The sequence below is a fragment of the Vicugna pacos genome, chromosome 3, assembly GCF_048564905.1.
Source record: "Vicugna pacos chromosome 3, VicPac4, whole genome shotgun sequence".
Classification (NCBI taxonomy): Eukaryota; Metazoa; Chordata; class Mammalia; order Artiodactyla; family Camelidae; genus Vicugna; species Vicugna pacos.
This window is the reverse complement of record NC_132989.1, coordinates 1,660,788-1,677,851: the sequence shown is the minus strand read 5'-3', so window position 1 is coordinate 1,677,851 and position 17,064 is coordinate 1,660,788. Positions and strand designations below refer to the sequence as shown.

The 17,064-nt window shown below is 35.8% G+C and overlaps 2 protein-coding genes across 4 annotated transcripts in view; one reads left to right on the top strand and one right to left on the bottom strand.

Moving 5' to 3' along the window:
- LOC140690754 (NACHT, LRR and PYD domains-containing protein 3-like) overlaps positions 1-17,064 on the bottom strand; it is a 150,692-nt gene that overhangs the window by 115,829 nt on the left and 17,799 nt on the right. The window lies entirely within an intron of this gene.
- Positions 1-17,064, top strand: part of LOC140690773 (germinal center-associated signaling and motility-like protein) — a 29,737-nt gene that overhangs the window by 2,121 nt on the left and 10,552 nt on the right. The window contains exons 1-2 of one of the 3 annotated variants that reach the window (XM_072952708.1): positions 11,249-11,630; positions 15,466-15,525. In XM_072952708.1, coding sequence (XP_072808809.1) covers positions 11,584-11,630; positions 15,466-15,525 — 107 coding nt within the window. In that variant the 5' untranslated portion in view covers positions 11,249-11,583. Of the gene's footprint in view, positions 1-11,248; positions 11,631-15,465; positions 15,526-17,064 lie in introns of those variants that run through there. The other 2 variants (XM_072952716.1, XM_072952712.1) reach the window with 2 other exon arrangements.

Sequence of the window (17,064 nt, the reverse complement as noted above, 5' to 3'; positions counted from 1 at the left end):
GACACAACTCTCTAATCACATTACTCCTGTGTTTCAATGAGCAAATCCATTCCCACCAGCTAGCAGTTGAAATGTAGACCACTCATTCTGGAGTTTAAAGTCCTATATATTCTGTTTTAATCACTCCCTCCTTGTTTTCTTCTCACTTTGGGCCTTGCCTCCACTGTCTTATGTAGCAGCTGACCTCTCATGAAGTTACTAAGGAGCCTCTCAAAGGCAATTGTTACTTTGTATATATCTTTGCAGTCTCTGTGACTCCCTAGATCTTAGAGGAAAACAGGGATTTAAAGAATGTGTACTTAGTTTAGTTAAAAAAATTTTTCTTCCCTTTGTGTCATAAATGTGTTGTATGGACTTTATACCCTTGTCAATCTGACCACCTGTTAATTTTCTGAGTTCAACCCTGCCTGCCTTGGCTGTCAGAACTCTTGCTCCAAAGTTCACTTTCAATCATTTTTACTTACCATATTCATTCTGCAGTGCTCTGGCCAAATGCTCCATCTTCCTTATCTCTGCCAGAAATTATTATTTATTTATTTATTTTTTTACTATTCTATGCCTTGTAAACAGTTATACACACTGATGACACTAAACACATCCTGCCTAGTGTCGTGACTACATGGGTGTAAGTCTTGTAGATAGTGGATTCTTTGACTACAAGGGCAGTGTCTTTAAACTCTTTGAGAAAGCCTTGAAATTCTTGCTCATACTCTGAAGAAGGAAGGCTCTCAATAAATGTTTTCTGGCTGATATGAAAAAGCACATGTGATTCTCATTCAAGAAAAGCAGAAGGTAAACTTATCTGCTTCAGAATACTGAGACCCAAAGGAGTTTTCCTTTCTTTTTTTTTTTTTTGTCTCCCTCTTTATGTTGATTTTCAAAATTTCTGACATATACCTATTACTGTGTTGTGATAGGGTTGGTGATCTCTTTTGGAACAACCCTGAACTTCTCTTACTATATTAACATTAAAGCAGCAAGAGGATGCTGATTCAATTAGACCATGTTGTAAATGAAGCCAGTTAAGACTCAGAAAGATGGGAGTGACTTGGTTTGCTCACCTTTGTGGTTGGAAAGACCCTTTCTCATTCTGCTCTTCAGCCATTCCTGTTTAGGATCTTATACCCAACTCCTGGAGAAGGCTATTGGCTGGATTTCAGTTCTATTTTAAAATCCAGGCTGATGTGAAGAGCAAAGGGGTGGAGGTACCCTCTGGAGTTCTCATGATTGGCATCTATGAATGATGCCTCTGCAGTCCAGGGACTTTTCTAGGTCCAGCATGCCGCTACACTCAGGGCAGCTAGATTCAGCAGTACTCAAGGAACTCACAAGGCTGAGTGAAGTACTCAACTTACATTGATTGTAACAACTGATAATTATCTCAGGCTTTATCTCTGCCCTGCACACTCTTAGGAAATTTATTAGATTATCTCATTATTTTTCCGTATCTACTATCCAAAGTGGTGGTTATTATCCTCACATACTGTGATCTTGGGAAAATGCAATATTAAATATGAAAATGTGTCACATAATTGGATACGCTGATTAATTGGTGATGGGAGATATTTTATTCTCAGTGAGTAAAATATAGGTAATTCCTGTCTAGAGCACTCTTTATTGGTGAACTTGGTAAGGCAGGTTAGCAGCATTTCTTGAAGGTCATACAATCAGATAAAAGAGAAATGGATAGTTTCTGATAAATAATTCACTGGGAAATCACGAAGCTGGATTAAACTTGTATTTGATAATACTCCTTCTTTACTTGTAATCCTGGACAAATTCCTTGGTTTCTGGGATTCCATGTCCTTATGTCCACAATGGGGATAATAATGTTGCCAGATCCTAGCTTCAGTTGTGAAGATAAATGAAACAATGCATGTATGTTAACAGGGACATCGTAGGCTATTAATCACTGATGGCTATTATTTAACTACTTTCGTACTCTGAAGTCAGATTTTTTTCAGGTTCTTGAGCCATAGTGTATTTCGCTTTAGTGAATTACTCATAGAAATTATTTGGTTCACAAGGAACCAAATTCCATGCACTGCAGATACGACTGACAACAAAATGGAAACATTCCACCTCATAGAACTTGTTTTATTAACAGAAAGGAGTTACAATTATATAAATTATACAGTTCAGGTAGTTAAAAGTACTATGAATTACATACAGCAGAGGAAGGAGTGTGATGTTATGAACATCTAATCTCTGAGGAGAGACCTGGATAATTGAGAATAACCAGATTAGGCAAAAATCTGTGGGATTCACTACCAGACAGAGAGACTATATATATATAGTCTTTATATATACTATATAAAGGCCCTGAGGAGGGTCTGAGTATGGTGTGCACTGGGATTAGGAGCACAGGACTTGTGGTTACTAAGGTGAGCTGAATTACTACTTGCCAGCTCCGTATTTTATAGCTGGTTGTCCTGTGCTCCTTTCTTTCTCTTTGTATTGAGATATAATTGGTATGTAAAAATTTGCATATTTAAAGTATACATTTTGTTAAGTTGTTACATATGTAAACTCCTGTGATATTATCACCCTGATCAATGTGCTAAATATATTCACCTCCAATTTCCTTGTATTTTCTTCTCTGTGTTTTTTTCTTAACTTTTTTGTTGAGTTATAAGCATTTTACAATGTTGTGTCAAATTCCAGTGTAAAGCACAATTTTTCAGTTATACATGAACATACATATATTCATTGTCACATTTTTTTCTCTGTGAGCTACCATAAGATCTTGTATATATTTCCCTGTGCTACACACTATAATCTTGTTTATCTATTCTACATTTTGAAATCCCAGTTTGTCTCTTCCCACCCCCCACCCCCTTGACAACCACAAGTTTCTATTCTATGTCTATGAGTCTGCTTCTGTTTTGAACTTACTTTTATTTTCTTTGTTTTAGATTACACATATGAGTGATCTCATATGGTATTTTTCTTTCTCTTTCTGGCTTACTTCACTTAGAATGACATTCTCCAGGGACATCCATGTTGCTGCAAATGGTGTGATGATGTTGGTTTTTATGGCTGAATAGTATTCCATTGTGTACATATACCACCTCTTCTTTATCCAGTCATCTGTTGATGGACATCTAGCCTGTTCCCATGTCTTGGTTATTGTAAATAGTGCTGTTATGAACACTGGGGTGCAGGTGTCATTTTGAAGTAGGGTTCCTTCTGGATATATGCCCAGGAGCAGGATTCCTGGGTCATATGGTAAGTCTATTCCTAGTCTTTTGAGGAATCCCCATACTGTTTTCCACAGTGGCCGCACCAAACTGCATTCCCACCTGCAGTGTAGGAGGGTTCCCTTTTCTCCACAGCCTCTCCAGCATTTGTCATTTGTGGACTTTTGAATGATGGCCATTCTGACTGGTGTGAGGTGATACCTCATTGTAGTTTTGATTTGAATTTCTCTGATAATTAGTGATATTGAGCATTTTTTCATGTGCCTATTGACCAGTTAGTATGTCTTCCTTGGAGAATTGCTTGTTTAGGTCTTTTGCTCACTTTTGAATTTGGTTGTTTGTTTTTCTCTTATTAAGTCATATGAGCCACTTATATATTCTGGAGATCGAGCCTTTGTCAGTTTCACTTGCAAGAATTTTCTCCCATTCTATAGGCTGTCATTTTGTTTTTCTTATGGTTTCCTTTGCTGTGTAGAAGTTTATAAGTTTCATTAGGTCCCATTTGTTTATTCTTGCTTTTATTTCTATTGCTTGAGTAGACTGCCCTAGGAGAGGATTTTTGGGATGTATGTCAGATAATGTCTTGCCTACTTTTTCTTCTAGGAGGTTTATTGTATCTTAACATATTTTAAAGTGCACAATACCTTATTATTGACTATAGGTGCTATGTTTACTGCAGATCTCTGAAACTTACTTATGTAGCATAACCAAACTTTATATCCATTGAACAATGCCCCATTTCCTCCTCTCCCCCAGCTCTTCGCAGCAACCACTCTACTTTCTGTGTCTTTGAGTTTGTCTATTTTCAATTCCACATGTAAATTGAAATTATGCATTATTTGTCCTTCTGTGACTGGGTAATTTCACCTAAGCATAATAGCCTCAAGGTTCACCCACGTTGTTGTAAATGGTAGAGTACTTTCTTTTTTATGGATGAATAATATTCAACTGTATGCATATGCCAGGTTTTCTTTATCCATTCATCTATGAGTAGACATTTGTGTTGCTTCTATATTTTGGCTATTGTGAATGACACTACAATAAACTTAAGAGTGAACATACCTCTTTGAGATCCTGATTTTGATTTCTTGATGTATATCCAGAAGCAGGGTATATACTGGATCATATGGTTATTATGTTTTTAATTTTTTGAAGAGTCTTTATACAATTTTCCATAGTACCTGCACCATTTGGCTACCTACCAACGATGCACAAGGGTTCCAATTTCTCCACACCATTACCACCACCTGCCGTGTGTGTGTGTGTATATAGATAGATTTATTTATATATATATGTTTTTGATAACAGCCATTCTAACAGGTGTGAGGTGATAACTCAATGTGATTTTGATATACACTTCCCTGATAAGTAGTGATGTTGAGTACCTTTTCATGTACCATCTGTATGTCTTCTTTGGCAATGGAGGGAAAAATGATACAACTGTTCTTAAAGAGTTTAATTTAAATCTGTTCTGCAATGAAAAATGCTTCCTTCTTTTCAAGGTAAATCAGTATTTATGGAAAGCCTATATGTGACAGCACTCTTGACCTCAAGAAAAAATTAACACAGAGGACAGATTACAGTCCTCTAATGCTGATGAAAAAATTGCTAAGCCACTTCAAGAAGCACTGTAGTTAATCACCATTCTGTAACTTTAAGAAATTAGAGATTATATAGCTGAGAAAGCATAAAAACTTTTCAAGTTGACTTCTGCTATAAAGTGAAGTTTTTAAGAGTGTATAGAATGATGATTTGATACATGTATATGTTGCAAAATGATTACCAGGGTGTGATTCCTGGTGTCAAGTCATGGGTAATTTCCACTACATCACAACAGCCTCTTTTCAAGATAGGGCAGACATTAATGTGTTCTAGGTAGAAGCATAAATATTGTGCTGTAGAAACAAGAGGAAAGAATGAATGGAATTCTGAATTAGAAAGACAGGAAGGAAGGACATGTTTGAGGAACTGCTGTTTGGATTGTGCTGCAAATGTTAGGATTGTTGACCAAACTGGAAAAGACTTTCTAAAGTGTAGAGACAGTGTGGGAAAAGGTATGAGTTTGAAGTACACAGTGGTTCAGGAAATACAATTAATTAATTGTCTGGTAATTATAACAAATTGTTCATGAATAGATCCAATTGGAGAAGGACTTGAAAATGAGATTCAGCATTTGATGATAAAGTCTTCTACAGATATTAACTACTATATATAAAATAAACAAGTTTCTTCTCTAAGGGATTATATTCAATATCTTGTAGTAACCTATAAGGAAAAATATGAAAAGGAATATATGTATGTGTATGTATGACTGAAACATTACGCTGTACACCAGAAATTGACACATTGCAAACTGACTATACTTCAATAAAAAACAAACACGATAAAACGTAGCTCACAAAAATTAAAAAAAATAGAAACATTCTTGTGTACAAAATACATTTCATTAGACAACAAAAAAAAGTCTTCAAAAGCACTTGGGAAGTGATAATGTAGTGAAAATTTATGAGTTGGAGAAAGATGTAACGTGGCTTATATTTTAAAGAGAATTGTATGAACTCAGTGTGTAAGGTGAAATGAAAGAGAAAAAATGGACAAAGTTAAGAAACTCTTAAAATACACCAGTCAACAGATGGTGAAGAGCTAAAATTCAGCAGGAAAAACCAAAATGAAAAAAGACGTTTGGTGAAAGTAACTGCATTTCCAATGTTTGGCAGTCATTTAGATCACAGATGTGATGTGAGAGAAGGATAAAATTATTCCCCGAAATGAAATTTAAGATTATTCCTGGCATTTCCAGGGGACCTTTCTGTAATTAGAGAATCTTGGCAGATGCTGTATATATTTGGAGATGAAGGAAACACAGAAACAGAGAGGCAGTGATAGATCTTAGGTGAGACGGAACTGGAGAGTCCCAGCTTCCTCTTACAGCTGTCAAACAAATCCCTATCAAATCTGCCAGATGGAGGAAACAGAAACGATAAGAATCAGACTCAACCCACTCCCTTTCCTTTTCCTATGATAACGTTCTTTACTTTCTCCAGATGCAACTGTTACCCCATGCCTCTGTGTGGTCATTCACCCAATGAAAGAGCTATGAGTCTTGCACCAAGGGTTTTCCAGATCTATTCTCAGTCACTCTACTCCAATGGTACTGAGGGGAAAAGGAAATGATATTTATCAAGCAGCTGAAGGGTGCCAAACATATCGTACAGTTGGGTTAAATCTTCCTAATAATACAATGAAGAAGACATTGTTATCCACATTCGTACAAGTTTTGAAATTTAGGGCACAAAGGTTTCAGACTCACAGTTAGAAGAGGCAGTTTAAGTCATTAGACACGAAGTCAGCAAGACGCCAAAGCTTGCAAGCCTTGTCTGCTTACTTGAGAGAGAACTTAAATAAGACTTCTTTTCAAGAAGAAGGTATATCCAGGCTGTGCTCTAGGCCTTCTGGAACATGGGAGGGTGTGAAGCCTGATGATGGTTCTCTGAGGGGACCGAGGGGATGCAGGGTTAGCCTTCTGCCTGCTGCTCATCTAAAGAATTCAATATTAAATGGATAATCAGGAATGTTTCCTTCTTCTGGAAATCTGTACCTGACACACACATTATGTTTAGAATGTATGAATCTTCTCTCCATCTACTCAGTGATGGAGTTCACGATGTCCTACCTCCAAATGCAGCATCTTGGTATATAGACTATTTTAAGCTGAAGGAGTTTGAGGAAACAGCAGAAGCAGGACAGTTATTCTGACCTCCTCACCCTTTCCGCTCTTCCCTGAAAGCATGAGCTAAATTGCTCACTTGAAAGATGCTCTCCTGTACCAGGAGGAAGGGAGAAATTCTTATCACCAGAGACAAGGAACTGAGGACCAAGAAAGCTATATAAACAAACTGTGTTACATCTTCACCATTTATTTCCCTTAGCCTAAACCCCTCTGCCTTGTCAATTCTTCACAGATGTTTTGTTTCTTTGTCTAAAAGGTATAAAAGCTTCCTGTTCTGCTTGTTTCTTCTGGTCTTCATTCTCTTGTGAAGGCTCCCATGTATATGCAAAAATCAAATAAAATTTGTATGCTTTTCTCCTGTTAATCTGTCTTATGTCAATTTAATTTTAGGCCCAGCCAGAGGCCTAAAGAAAGCAGAGGATAAGTTTTCCTCCTCTACATCATCTACCTATCTATCTGAAGTTTGTGTGTACCTATGAACACATCACGCAAACAGGCCCTAATTGATGAAAAATAATAGGACAATTTCTTAATAATGGCATAAAAAACTTCAGAACTATAGATTGATAGTTTTATTGTTCTTGATCATCTTGAGTATCTTATGATCTCTCTATGACCCAGACTTTCAAAGGTGATAGTTTAAAGGAAGATTCAATAACAGAAAATCTATACTGCCTCTGGTGGAATTAGACACAGTCTTAATTTCTTCAGACAAGATGGATTTAGAACTTGTAGAAGGTTTTTGGAGAAATCTTCATAACTGAATCTCTATAACTGTTCATAAAGAAGCCATGCATTCCTGCTCAGGACTAAAATAATCAAATTAAAACCTTGGATATTTCCCAGAGAATAAAGCTTTAGTGTGCCCCTGACTTTAGAAAGGAGAGATAGTAAACAAAATATAGGAAAATCGGCCTTAAGACAAACTTGATTCATTGTCTCAACATTCTGCCATTACTTTTTAAAAAATTAATTTATTTTTTACTTGAAGTATAGTCAGTTTATAAATGAAGATGAATTCTGCCATTACATTTTAAATGTATCAAGTGCTTGGCCAGACATCAGAGACTGGAGCATCTGAGGCAAAGTCCCAAGGCTGAAGCAGGTGAATTTTCCTCGTGTAGGTGATCACATAGACTTTCCCTCTTTATTCTTATTAGCTAATATTTAAGCAAAGGTAGAATCTAACAAATTTCGGTGATGCTGTTACGTTTTCCAAAAAAATAAAGGAAGAATGGGCTAGAGATTTTCAAAACTAACTCTTCTTTGAGACCACTGAGAAGTATTTTGCATTGCCATTTTCATTCAATTTTTAATAAAGTTGCAGGTGCTTAAAAAGTGGAGAAAAGAATAAGGAAATCACCACGAAGAGAGAAACTGAGGAGTGCTAAAAAGTGGTAGCAAGTGTTAAGATGGCCTTGGTTTAAGCCCCTGTCATGAGATTCTTTTGTCTATTTTTAAAATTAACCATACTCCCAAGTTCTTATTTATTTATTTTATTAATCATTGTATATTTATATTTTATATATTTTATAATATATATTATATGTTGTATTATTTATTATTTATTATATTATTATTTGTTATTATTATTTTCCCCAGTTTTATTGAGATGTCATTGACATATAATATTGTATTAGTTTCAGGTGTACAGCATAATAATTTAACATTTGTTTATACTGCAAAATAATTGCTACAGTAAGTTTAGTTAACATTGATCACCTCACACAGTTGCAGTTTTTTGCGTGTGATGAGAACTTCTAAGATCTTCTCTATTAGCAACTTTCAAATCTATAATGTGTTATTAACTGTAGCCACTGTGCTGTACGTTACATCCCCAAGACTTATTTATTTTATAACTGGAATTTTGTGCCTTTTGACCACCTTCACATATTTCTCTCACTCCCTGCCACCCCTCACTTCTGGCAACCATCAATCTCTTCTCTGTATCTATGTGCTGGTGACTTTAAGATACCACATATAAGTGAGATCACATACATAGTATTTGTCTTTCTCTGTCTGATTTTTTTATTTAGCATAATGCCCTCAAGGTCCATTCCATACTCCCCAGTTCTTAACCTATTATCAACTTTCACCTATGCAAGACCATTCTCTCTATTTTTTCTCCTTCCTCCCTGATTCTCAATCTCACTCCTGTTCCCCTAAGTATCAATTTTAGCATATTTCACCTGTAACCTTAGAGAGAATGGATCTATTTATCTTAAATTTGAATAGATACAAATGATAATATGATGTCAAATGAGTCTATTATTTACTTTCTTTACTAATCAATATCTTTGAGATCTGTAATTGTTAGAGTAAGTGCATCTGCTAGGTAGCTGCTTCTGTGTGTTCATTATCTGCACTCACTTCATACCATTCATTCACTGCCAACCCTCGCACCAAACTCCTTCTGTGGACATTGAGAACACACCTCTTACATCCCTTTGGAAGGAGTGACCTGGAATGCACCCTGTTTCTTTTCTAAGAAGAGGCTGCACCTTCTACTCCCCCTTTCTGGATAGCTTCTGCATCTCCACATCCATTCCTACACTTGGAACACGCATGTTTCCTAATTCTGCCATTCATTCATTTTAATATAAATTTGTATCCAAGTGCTATTTTAATTTTCATTTTTCTGGTTGTTTGTTGGTGATTTTCTGTATTTATTCATATGCTCGTTAGGCACCAAAGCTTCTTTCAAATGTTTACTGTTCAAATCCTTTACTCATCTTTCTTTTTTTAATTTGGTTTCTCGCATTCTTGTGGATTAGCAAGCACCTTTGGAATACTGCAGACTCACCTCTTGAGTGTTAGCCAAGTTAAAATAAAAAATACTCAATGACACATGTGAAAGATGGCAAAGAAGACCTGATTTTACAGTCTAGGAGAGAGATGGGGCTCAACTCCAAGTATGGCATGGGCAAGTGGGGATTTATAACTATGGAAGAGAGTTGGGGGGGTGGTCAGTGGGTGAAAAATTGCTAAGAAGAAATAGGGATAAAGGTGGTTCGGCTAAACCAACCTGAGTGAATTCTTGCTGAAGACAGGCCGGGATGATCAGATATTACTTGGGGGATGGTGGAGGATGAAGAATTTGAGCTATCAGGGGCGAGGTTTCTAGTAAAAGTTTCATAGCAAGATTCTTGTTAAAACTGGATTTTACAAGGAAGTGCATAGACGGGACTAGGATGAGGTTCAGGAGACTAATGTTGGCTCACACAAAGAATCTCTGTTAGCTATTACAAATACCTGTTCTTACTGAGCATCTATATGCTAGTTACATTTTTTATTTACTGGAAATCCTAAATGTTGATATTATAAAATTTGTCATCTTTTTGCCTTATGGTTTGTGATTTGGTGCTTTTAAGATAATTAAATTTCCTTTCATTGATTTCTATATTAAAGCAAAATTTGCATATAGTGAAATAAGCAAATGTTAAGTGTAAGACTTGAGTTTTACAAATGAGGATACCTATATAACTGGTACCCCAATCATGAGATATATATATATATATATATATATATATATAATTTTTTCATTATCTCAGAAAGTTTCCATGCCTCTTGTCAGTCAGTCACCTCCAAACACTGTTCTGATTTCTATTCTCATATTCGCCATTTTGTAAATGGTCCCATACAAAAGAACATACTCTTGCATTTATCTTTTACTTAACATTAATGAAGAGATTCATCCACATTGCGTGTACCAAAGTTCATTCTTTTTTTATTGTTTAATGTTCCAGAGTTTATTCAGGTGCAAATATACAAGATTATGATTATACATTCTTCTATTCATAGCATTTGAGTTGCTTCTGATTTTTGGCTGCAATGAATCAAGCTACTAAAAATACTCACGTACAAATGCTTTTGTGGATATGTGTTTTGAGTAATTTCCTAGGAGTGGAACTGAAGAAGTTTTTCCCCGTTCTCATCTGACAAAGCTATTATTCTGACATTTCTTTGACTTTGTTATTTACATCATCAATCCCTATTAGTATATAGCTTAAATTAGGAATTTTGCTTTTTTCTCTCTCTAAAACTAAGCCACATTTTGCAATTTCATCTAATAGAAGATCCACTCTTTTCTCTTTGAACTGTAGTTCCTTCTTTATTATATCCAAGTTTCTACATATTAATGGCTCTGTTTCTTTGTACTCAATTTTTAAAAAATATTGGCCTGTATCTTTACTGGCAGCACACAGTTTTTATTATTATGACTTTGTAGTATGACTTGGTATCTGGTGTGATGCTATCTTCAATGACATCATAGAGGTTTGACATAAGAAATATAAGGCAGAGCAGATTTTTCCCCCCAGTAAGATGGGTTTTAATATAAAGAATTTGGTGCTTACAAAAATCATTGGAATGACTGAAGTTGTAGGTTTGAGGCTGGGCCTCTTATAAAGATACTCTCACCCTACAGAACTGACTGAGGGGAGCCCCTCCTGCTCAGGAGGCTTTTAGAAGGACTGTCCATTTAAGAATTCTGCACCCGCTACCAACAATGTCCATGACGCTGGAGAATGGACACCAGAATGTTTATGTGGAGAAAATTCCTCTTTGTGAGCCTGATTTTCAGAGGAAGAGCCATAAAAAGGCCTCTTCTCACTTTGGGCAGCACCTAATTTGCAACTTGAATATTGGTGGCAAATGAGTCAGAGGAAGATGGTAACTGCTTTCCTTTCTCTGAAAAGAAGGTAGAATAGATGTTGACGTTGCCCATCAACTGTGTCCAGAACATGCTCTCTTCATCACTCTTTGTTTCAAAATTGATTTAGCTCTTTGAGGACTTTTCCCTCCCATACTCATTAAAAATTTAATTTGTTAATTTTATCAGAAGTGCCAGCTTGAATTCTGATTGGGATAACATTGACTACCTAGAGGGCAAAAAATGCGATGTTAATGCAAATACACTATTCCAATCAAAAATTGTTTGTAACTGTATTTATTCAACTCTTTAATGTGTTTTAATAGAGTTGTAATTTTTGTTTTTTTCTTGCATTCTCTTGTTAGGTTTATTTCCAGATACCATTTAAAATAGCAAATCTATGAAGTACATTATTGTCTAGCCTGGTATTGTTGAAATGCTACTGACTTTTGTAAGGTCATTTTGTGTCCACCAGCCTTGCTGACTTTCTCATTTATTTTAATGGTTTGTTAATGTTACTGGGTTTTCTACATAGTTAATACATCAGCTATAAAGTTAAACATTTTTCTCTTCCTTTTCATTTCTTGCAAAGCCTACTTGTTTCTTGTTTCATTTTTATTAACCTTGCTGTATGTTTTTGATATATTGCTTTTATCAAAATAAGGAAGTTCCAACTTACATTTTATGAGGATTTTTATTGTTAATGGGGCTCAATATTATCAAATGGATTTTTTGAAACTATTGAGAAAATCTTGTAATTTTTTTCCTTAGATTCTAAGGTGGTAAATTATGTTAATAGACTTTGTATTGATGGCCTACCCTGTTTGGTATAATACCTTATTGATTGTCATGTGCTTTTTGCTGTTGTTTTGATTTACTTTTTATTGAAGTATAGTTGATTTACAATATTATATTAGTTTCAGGTGTACAGGATAGTGAGTCAGTATTTTTATAGATCATGCTCCATTCAAAGTTACTACAAGAAAATATCTATAATTTCCTGTGCTATCTCCTTGTTGCTTATCTGTTTTATACATAGTAGTTTCTCTCTCTTAATCCCATACACTTAACATATCCCTCCCCCTTTTCTCTCCCTTTTGGTAACCACTAGAATGTTTTCTGTATATGTGAATTGGTTTCTGTTTTGTCTATATATTCATTTGTATTATTTTTTAGATTTCATATATAAGTGATATCAAACAGTATGACTCTTTCTCTGTCTGACATTTCACTAAACATAATTTTCTCTAGGTCCATCCATCATGTTGCAAATGGTAGAAATTCATTCTTTTTTATGACTAATATTCCATTTTATCTAGATGATAGATAGATAGATAGAGTATATATAGCATAAATACATATATCTCACAGCTTCTATATCCTTTCATCTGTTGAGGGCACTCAGGCTGTTTCTATTTCTTGGCTATTGTGAATAGCGATGTTGTATAAACACTGCAATATGTGTGTCTTTTTGAATTAGTGTTTGTGTTTTTGTTTTTTTCCAAATATATACCTAGGAGTGGAATTGCTGGATCATATGTAGTTCTATTCTCAGCTTTTTGAGGAATCTCCACACTGGTTTTCATGGTGGCTGCACCAATTTATGTTTCCACCAACAGTGTATAATGGTTTCCTTTTCTCCACATCCTCTCCAACATTTGTTATTTGTAGTTTTTTTGATGCTAGCCATTCTGACAGGTGTGAGGTGATATTTCATTGCTGCTTTGATTGGCATTTCTCTACTAATTAGTGATGTCAAGCAACTTTTCATGTGTCTGTTAGCCCTCTGTATGTTTTCTTTGAAAAAAATCTATTCAGAACTTCTGCCCATTTCTTGACGGGTTGTTTGTTTGATATTGAATTGTATGAGCTTTTTATATAGTTTGTGTATTAACCACTTGTCAGCCACGTCATTTGGAAATATTTTCTCCCATTCTGTAGGTTGTCTTTCCATTTTTGTCAGTGATTTCCTTTGCTGTGCAAAATGTTTAGGTTTAATAAGGTCCATTTTGTTTGTTTTTGCTTTTATTGCTTTTGCCTTTGGAAACTGATTCAAAAATATTACTACAATTTATATCAAAGAGTTTTCTACCTATAGTCCCTTCTAGGGATTTTTTGGTTATGGATCTTACATGTAGGTCTTAAAATATGGAAAAATCAGCCATTATCTCAGTACTCTGGCAAACATACATTTCTAGGCTTAATTTAGTATCTGATATTTTAATGATAGAATATTGATAATTTATTAATTCAGTCAACAAATCTTTGTATATCACCAATGTCTGATGTTACCTGAATTCTTCTTGATTTTAAAAAATCTTTTACTTCATGTACAGCAGCATTTAACATCCAGTTATATTCAGTAATATTAATGACATCAAACTCTAACTCGGTTCGTACTAAGTTAAGAAGTTTATGCTCCTATTTTTTTTAACTTTAAAATACAAACATCCCTTAGAAGGTTAAATCTGTGAATCATTAATAACTTCAAGGACAACTACTTTAGTAGATTCTTTCTTCATTGACCAATTTAGGAAAGTGAAATCATGAGAAAACTGGACTCTAGGAAGGCAGAAAAACAACAGAAGACAGGGATGCTGAAATTAAATTTTACAATCTATCCTACTAATAATCATTACATCAAAATCTGACCACTTTTGAGTATTATCCAGAAATCTCTATAACAGAATATATTCTGTAAAAGAAAAGGCTCCCTTCCTCTGCAAATCTGATTTACTTTGTATTTAACAAGTTCTATTCTCTGCTTAGTGGTCCTATATGTCAATATCTAACAATGTTTCTTTAACTGTAAACACCAACACTGAGGAAATGACTTCTCTGAATAAAGCCAGTAAACAAGTGTGGAGCTCATAGTCTGAGATATTTTACATGCAGCCCTATGTAGAAACAGGACAACAGACCAATGTTGGGGATTTGATGACAGCAGAAAAAGACCAAAGTACTGCTATGCTTGTTGTACAACAGGTGCAGTGAAAGATTTGATTAACTGAATTATGAGCCTGGCTCTGTTGCTAACTATTGCATAACCACAGTGTAATCACATTGTCACTCTGGTCACAACTTCATCATTCAGTCTGTGTTTGATTCTCATAAGAATGATTTTTAATTTATGGGAAAACCCTAAGAGTAATATGTACAACAAAAATTTCTTTCTATCTAAAAAAAAAATTTCTTTCTTTCTTTTTCTTTAAATTTTTCTTTTTTTTATTTATTTTGTTGAGGGAAGGTAATTAGGTTTATTCATTTACTTTTATTTTTGGAGGAGGTACTGGGGATTGAAACCAGGACCTTGCGCATGCTAAGCAAGTGCTCTATCACTTGAGCTATCCCCTCCCCCCAAAATTTCTTGAATAGTGGTGAAGATTACATTACCCTATATGTACATGGATGGCAAGACAGCAGGGTTTGGAGGACCTTGGTCTGGCTCAGAGGACCAGGGTCGATAGTCCTAGTACTGCACATGGATGTTCATAAGCTGCTGATGCTACTTGGGCTCACTGGAGAGTCTGCACCTTCCCATTATTAAGGTCTTTCTACCTTTTTGTCCCCTCCTACCTCTTCTGGTGACTCAGGAAACTTGCATTCCCAATTTTGATCAATTACAGCCTTGGAACTTTCCTGATTATTAAAAATGACACATTGAGATCAAAGATCACACTACAGACATTTTGCCCCATCATCAGCCTGGCCCCTGTGGTCAATTTCCAAATTGCATTCTGTAACTACAACTGCCAATTTCAAAGGAAAAGAGAAGTCTGACAAAATGGAAAGGCAGGCTTGGTTTTCATGGCAAGGAAAGCTAGAAAAGGAGATGAAAATATTTGGAGGGAGGTAACAGTCTCTTTCTTTGTGTTTTCCTATAGTTGCCTGAAAGACAATCAAAAGCAGCTCGGGAAGGAGAACCCAGATGTGAAAAGTAAACGGTAAGAACACAGCATATCAGAGCATTTCCCTCTCCCAAAGATTAACTTCCAGAATCTCTGTCCCAAGAGAGCTAACACCTTATCTTAGACCTCTTAGAACCACAATGATCCAACTCTTTGGTGATTGCTTCTAAGACCTTCGCAGAATGTTGGATGGGGACTCTATCTAAACATGAAAGATGAGGTATTAGTGGGTGTACATATTTTGTTTTTTAATAGCTATATAAAGCAAATGCATGAATGTATAGCTGAAATAAAAGATGTTTGGCTTTGGTTGGCTATTTGCAATGACCACACTTTTAACATATTCTTTATGCTTAGCCAGAATAGTCTTTGGGAAATACATGTCTAATTATGACTTTCCCTTAAGACACTTTAATGGTTCTCTCTTACATCCAGAATAAAATCCAAATTCTTCACCTGGGGCTTCAATGAGGATTGACTCCTGTGTACCTCTCCAATGTCCTATCTCACCCTGCACACTCACCCATTATCTCCCAGGGAGTCACACTCTTCAAGCCACCAATCATTTTCACCTCAGGACCCTGGTACATACAGCTCTGTCAGGGCTCATGGTTTTTGTTTTCCTTGCTTGTGCTTGATGTCATCTCTTCTGGAGATGCTGGCTCTGAAAAATCTCCCTGACTAGACTATGCGGTAATGCTTTTTCCACACCTGGTAGATTTCCTTCACTGCCCACCCCACCTCCCCACTTATATTTGCCATGCCTTTATCTTAACTTGTAACTTTACATACATATACACACACACACAAACACACACACACACACACACACATACACACACACACACACACATATACATACATATAATTTATTTATTAATAGACTTTATTTTTTGAGCAGTTTCAGGTTCACAGCAGAATTGAGCAGAAAATAGAGTGGCACCTTGCCCTCCCCACCCACACACATATACTCCCCTACCCTCAGCATCCCTCATCAGTGTGGCATATTTGGTACAACTGATGAACCAACATGGGCACATTATTATCAACCAAAGTCCATAGTTTACATTAAGGTTCACTCTTGATGTTGTACATTCTATGGATTTTGACAAATGCATGACATGTAGCCACCACTATAGTATCATATAGGATACTTTCATTGCCCTAAAAATCTCTTCTGCTCCATCTATTTACTCCTCCCTCGTAACTTTATATTCGTTAATTTAGCTTTTTATAGTCCATCTTCCTCTACAGGCCATGTGTTTGTCAAAGCACTAACCACTGTTTGACTCATAAGTGCCTATCTGTTGCCCAACCCTCACAAGACACTCAATGGAAAAAAAGGAAAAAAAAAAAAAGAAGCAGTGAAAAGACAATCTATATTTGGACACTGGTATCTTGCCTTGGCTTAGATGAACAGAAAAACACCCTGACTTCTTTATCGGTCATGGGCTTTTCATATCTTTGCACTCAACCTCTTTCCTAATCATTTCATTTCAAGGTCTGGGTTTCTACCTCTGAGATGGCCCCTCCTGCAGCTACAAAGCATAAAATGATGAGGGATTGAGAGGAAGG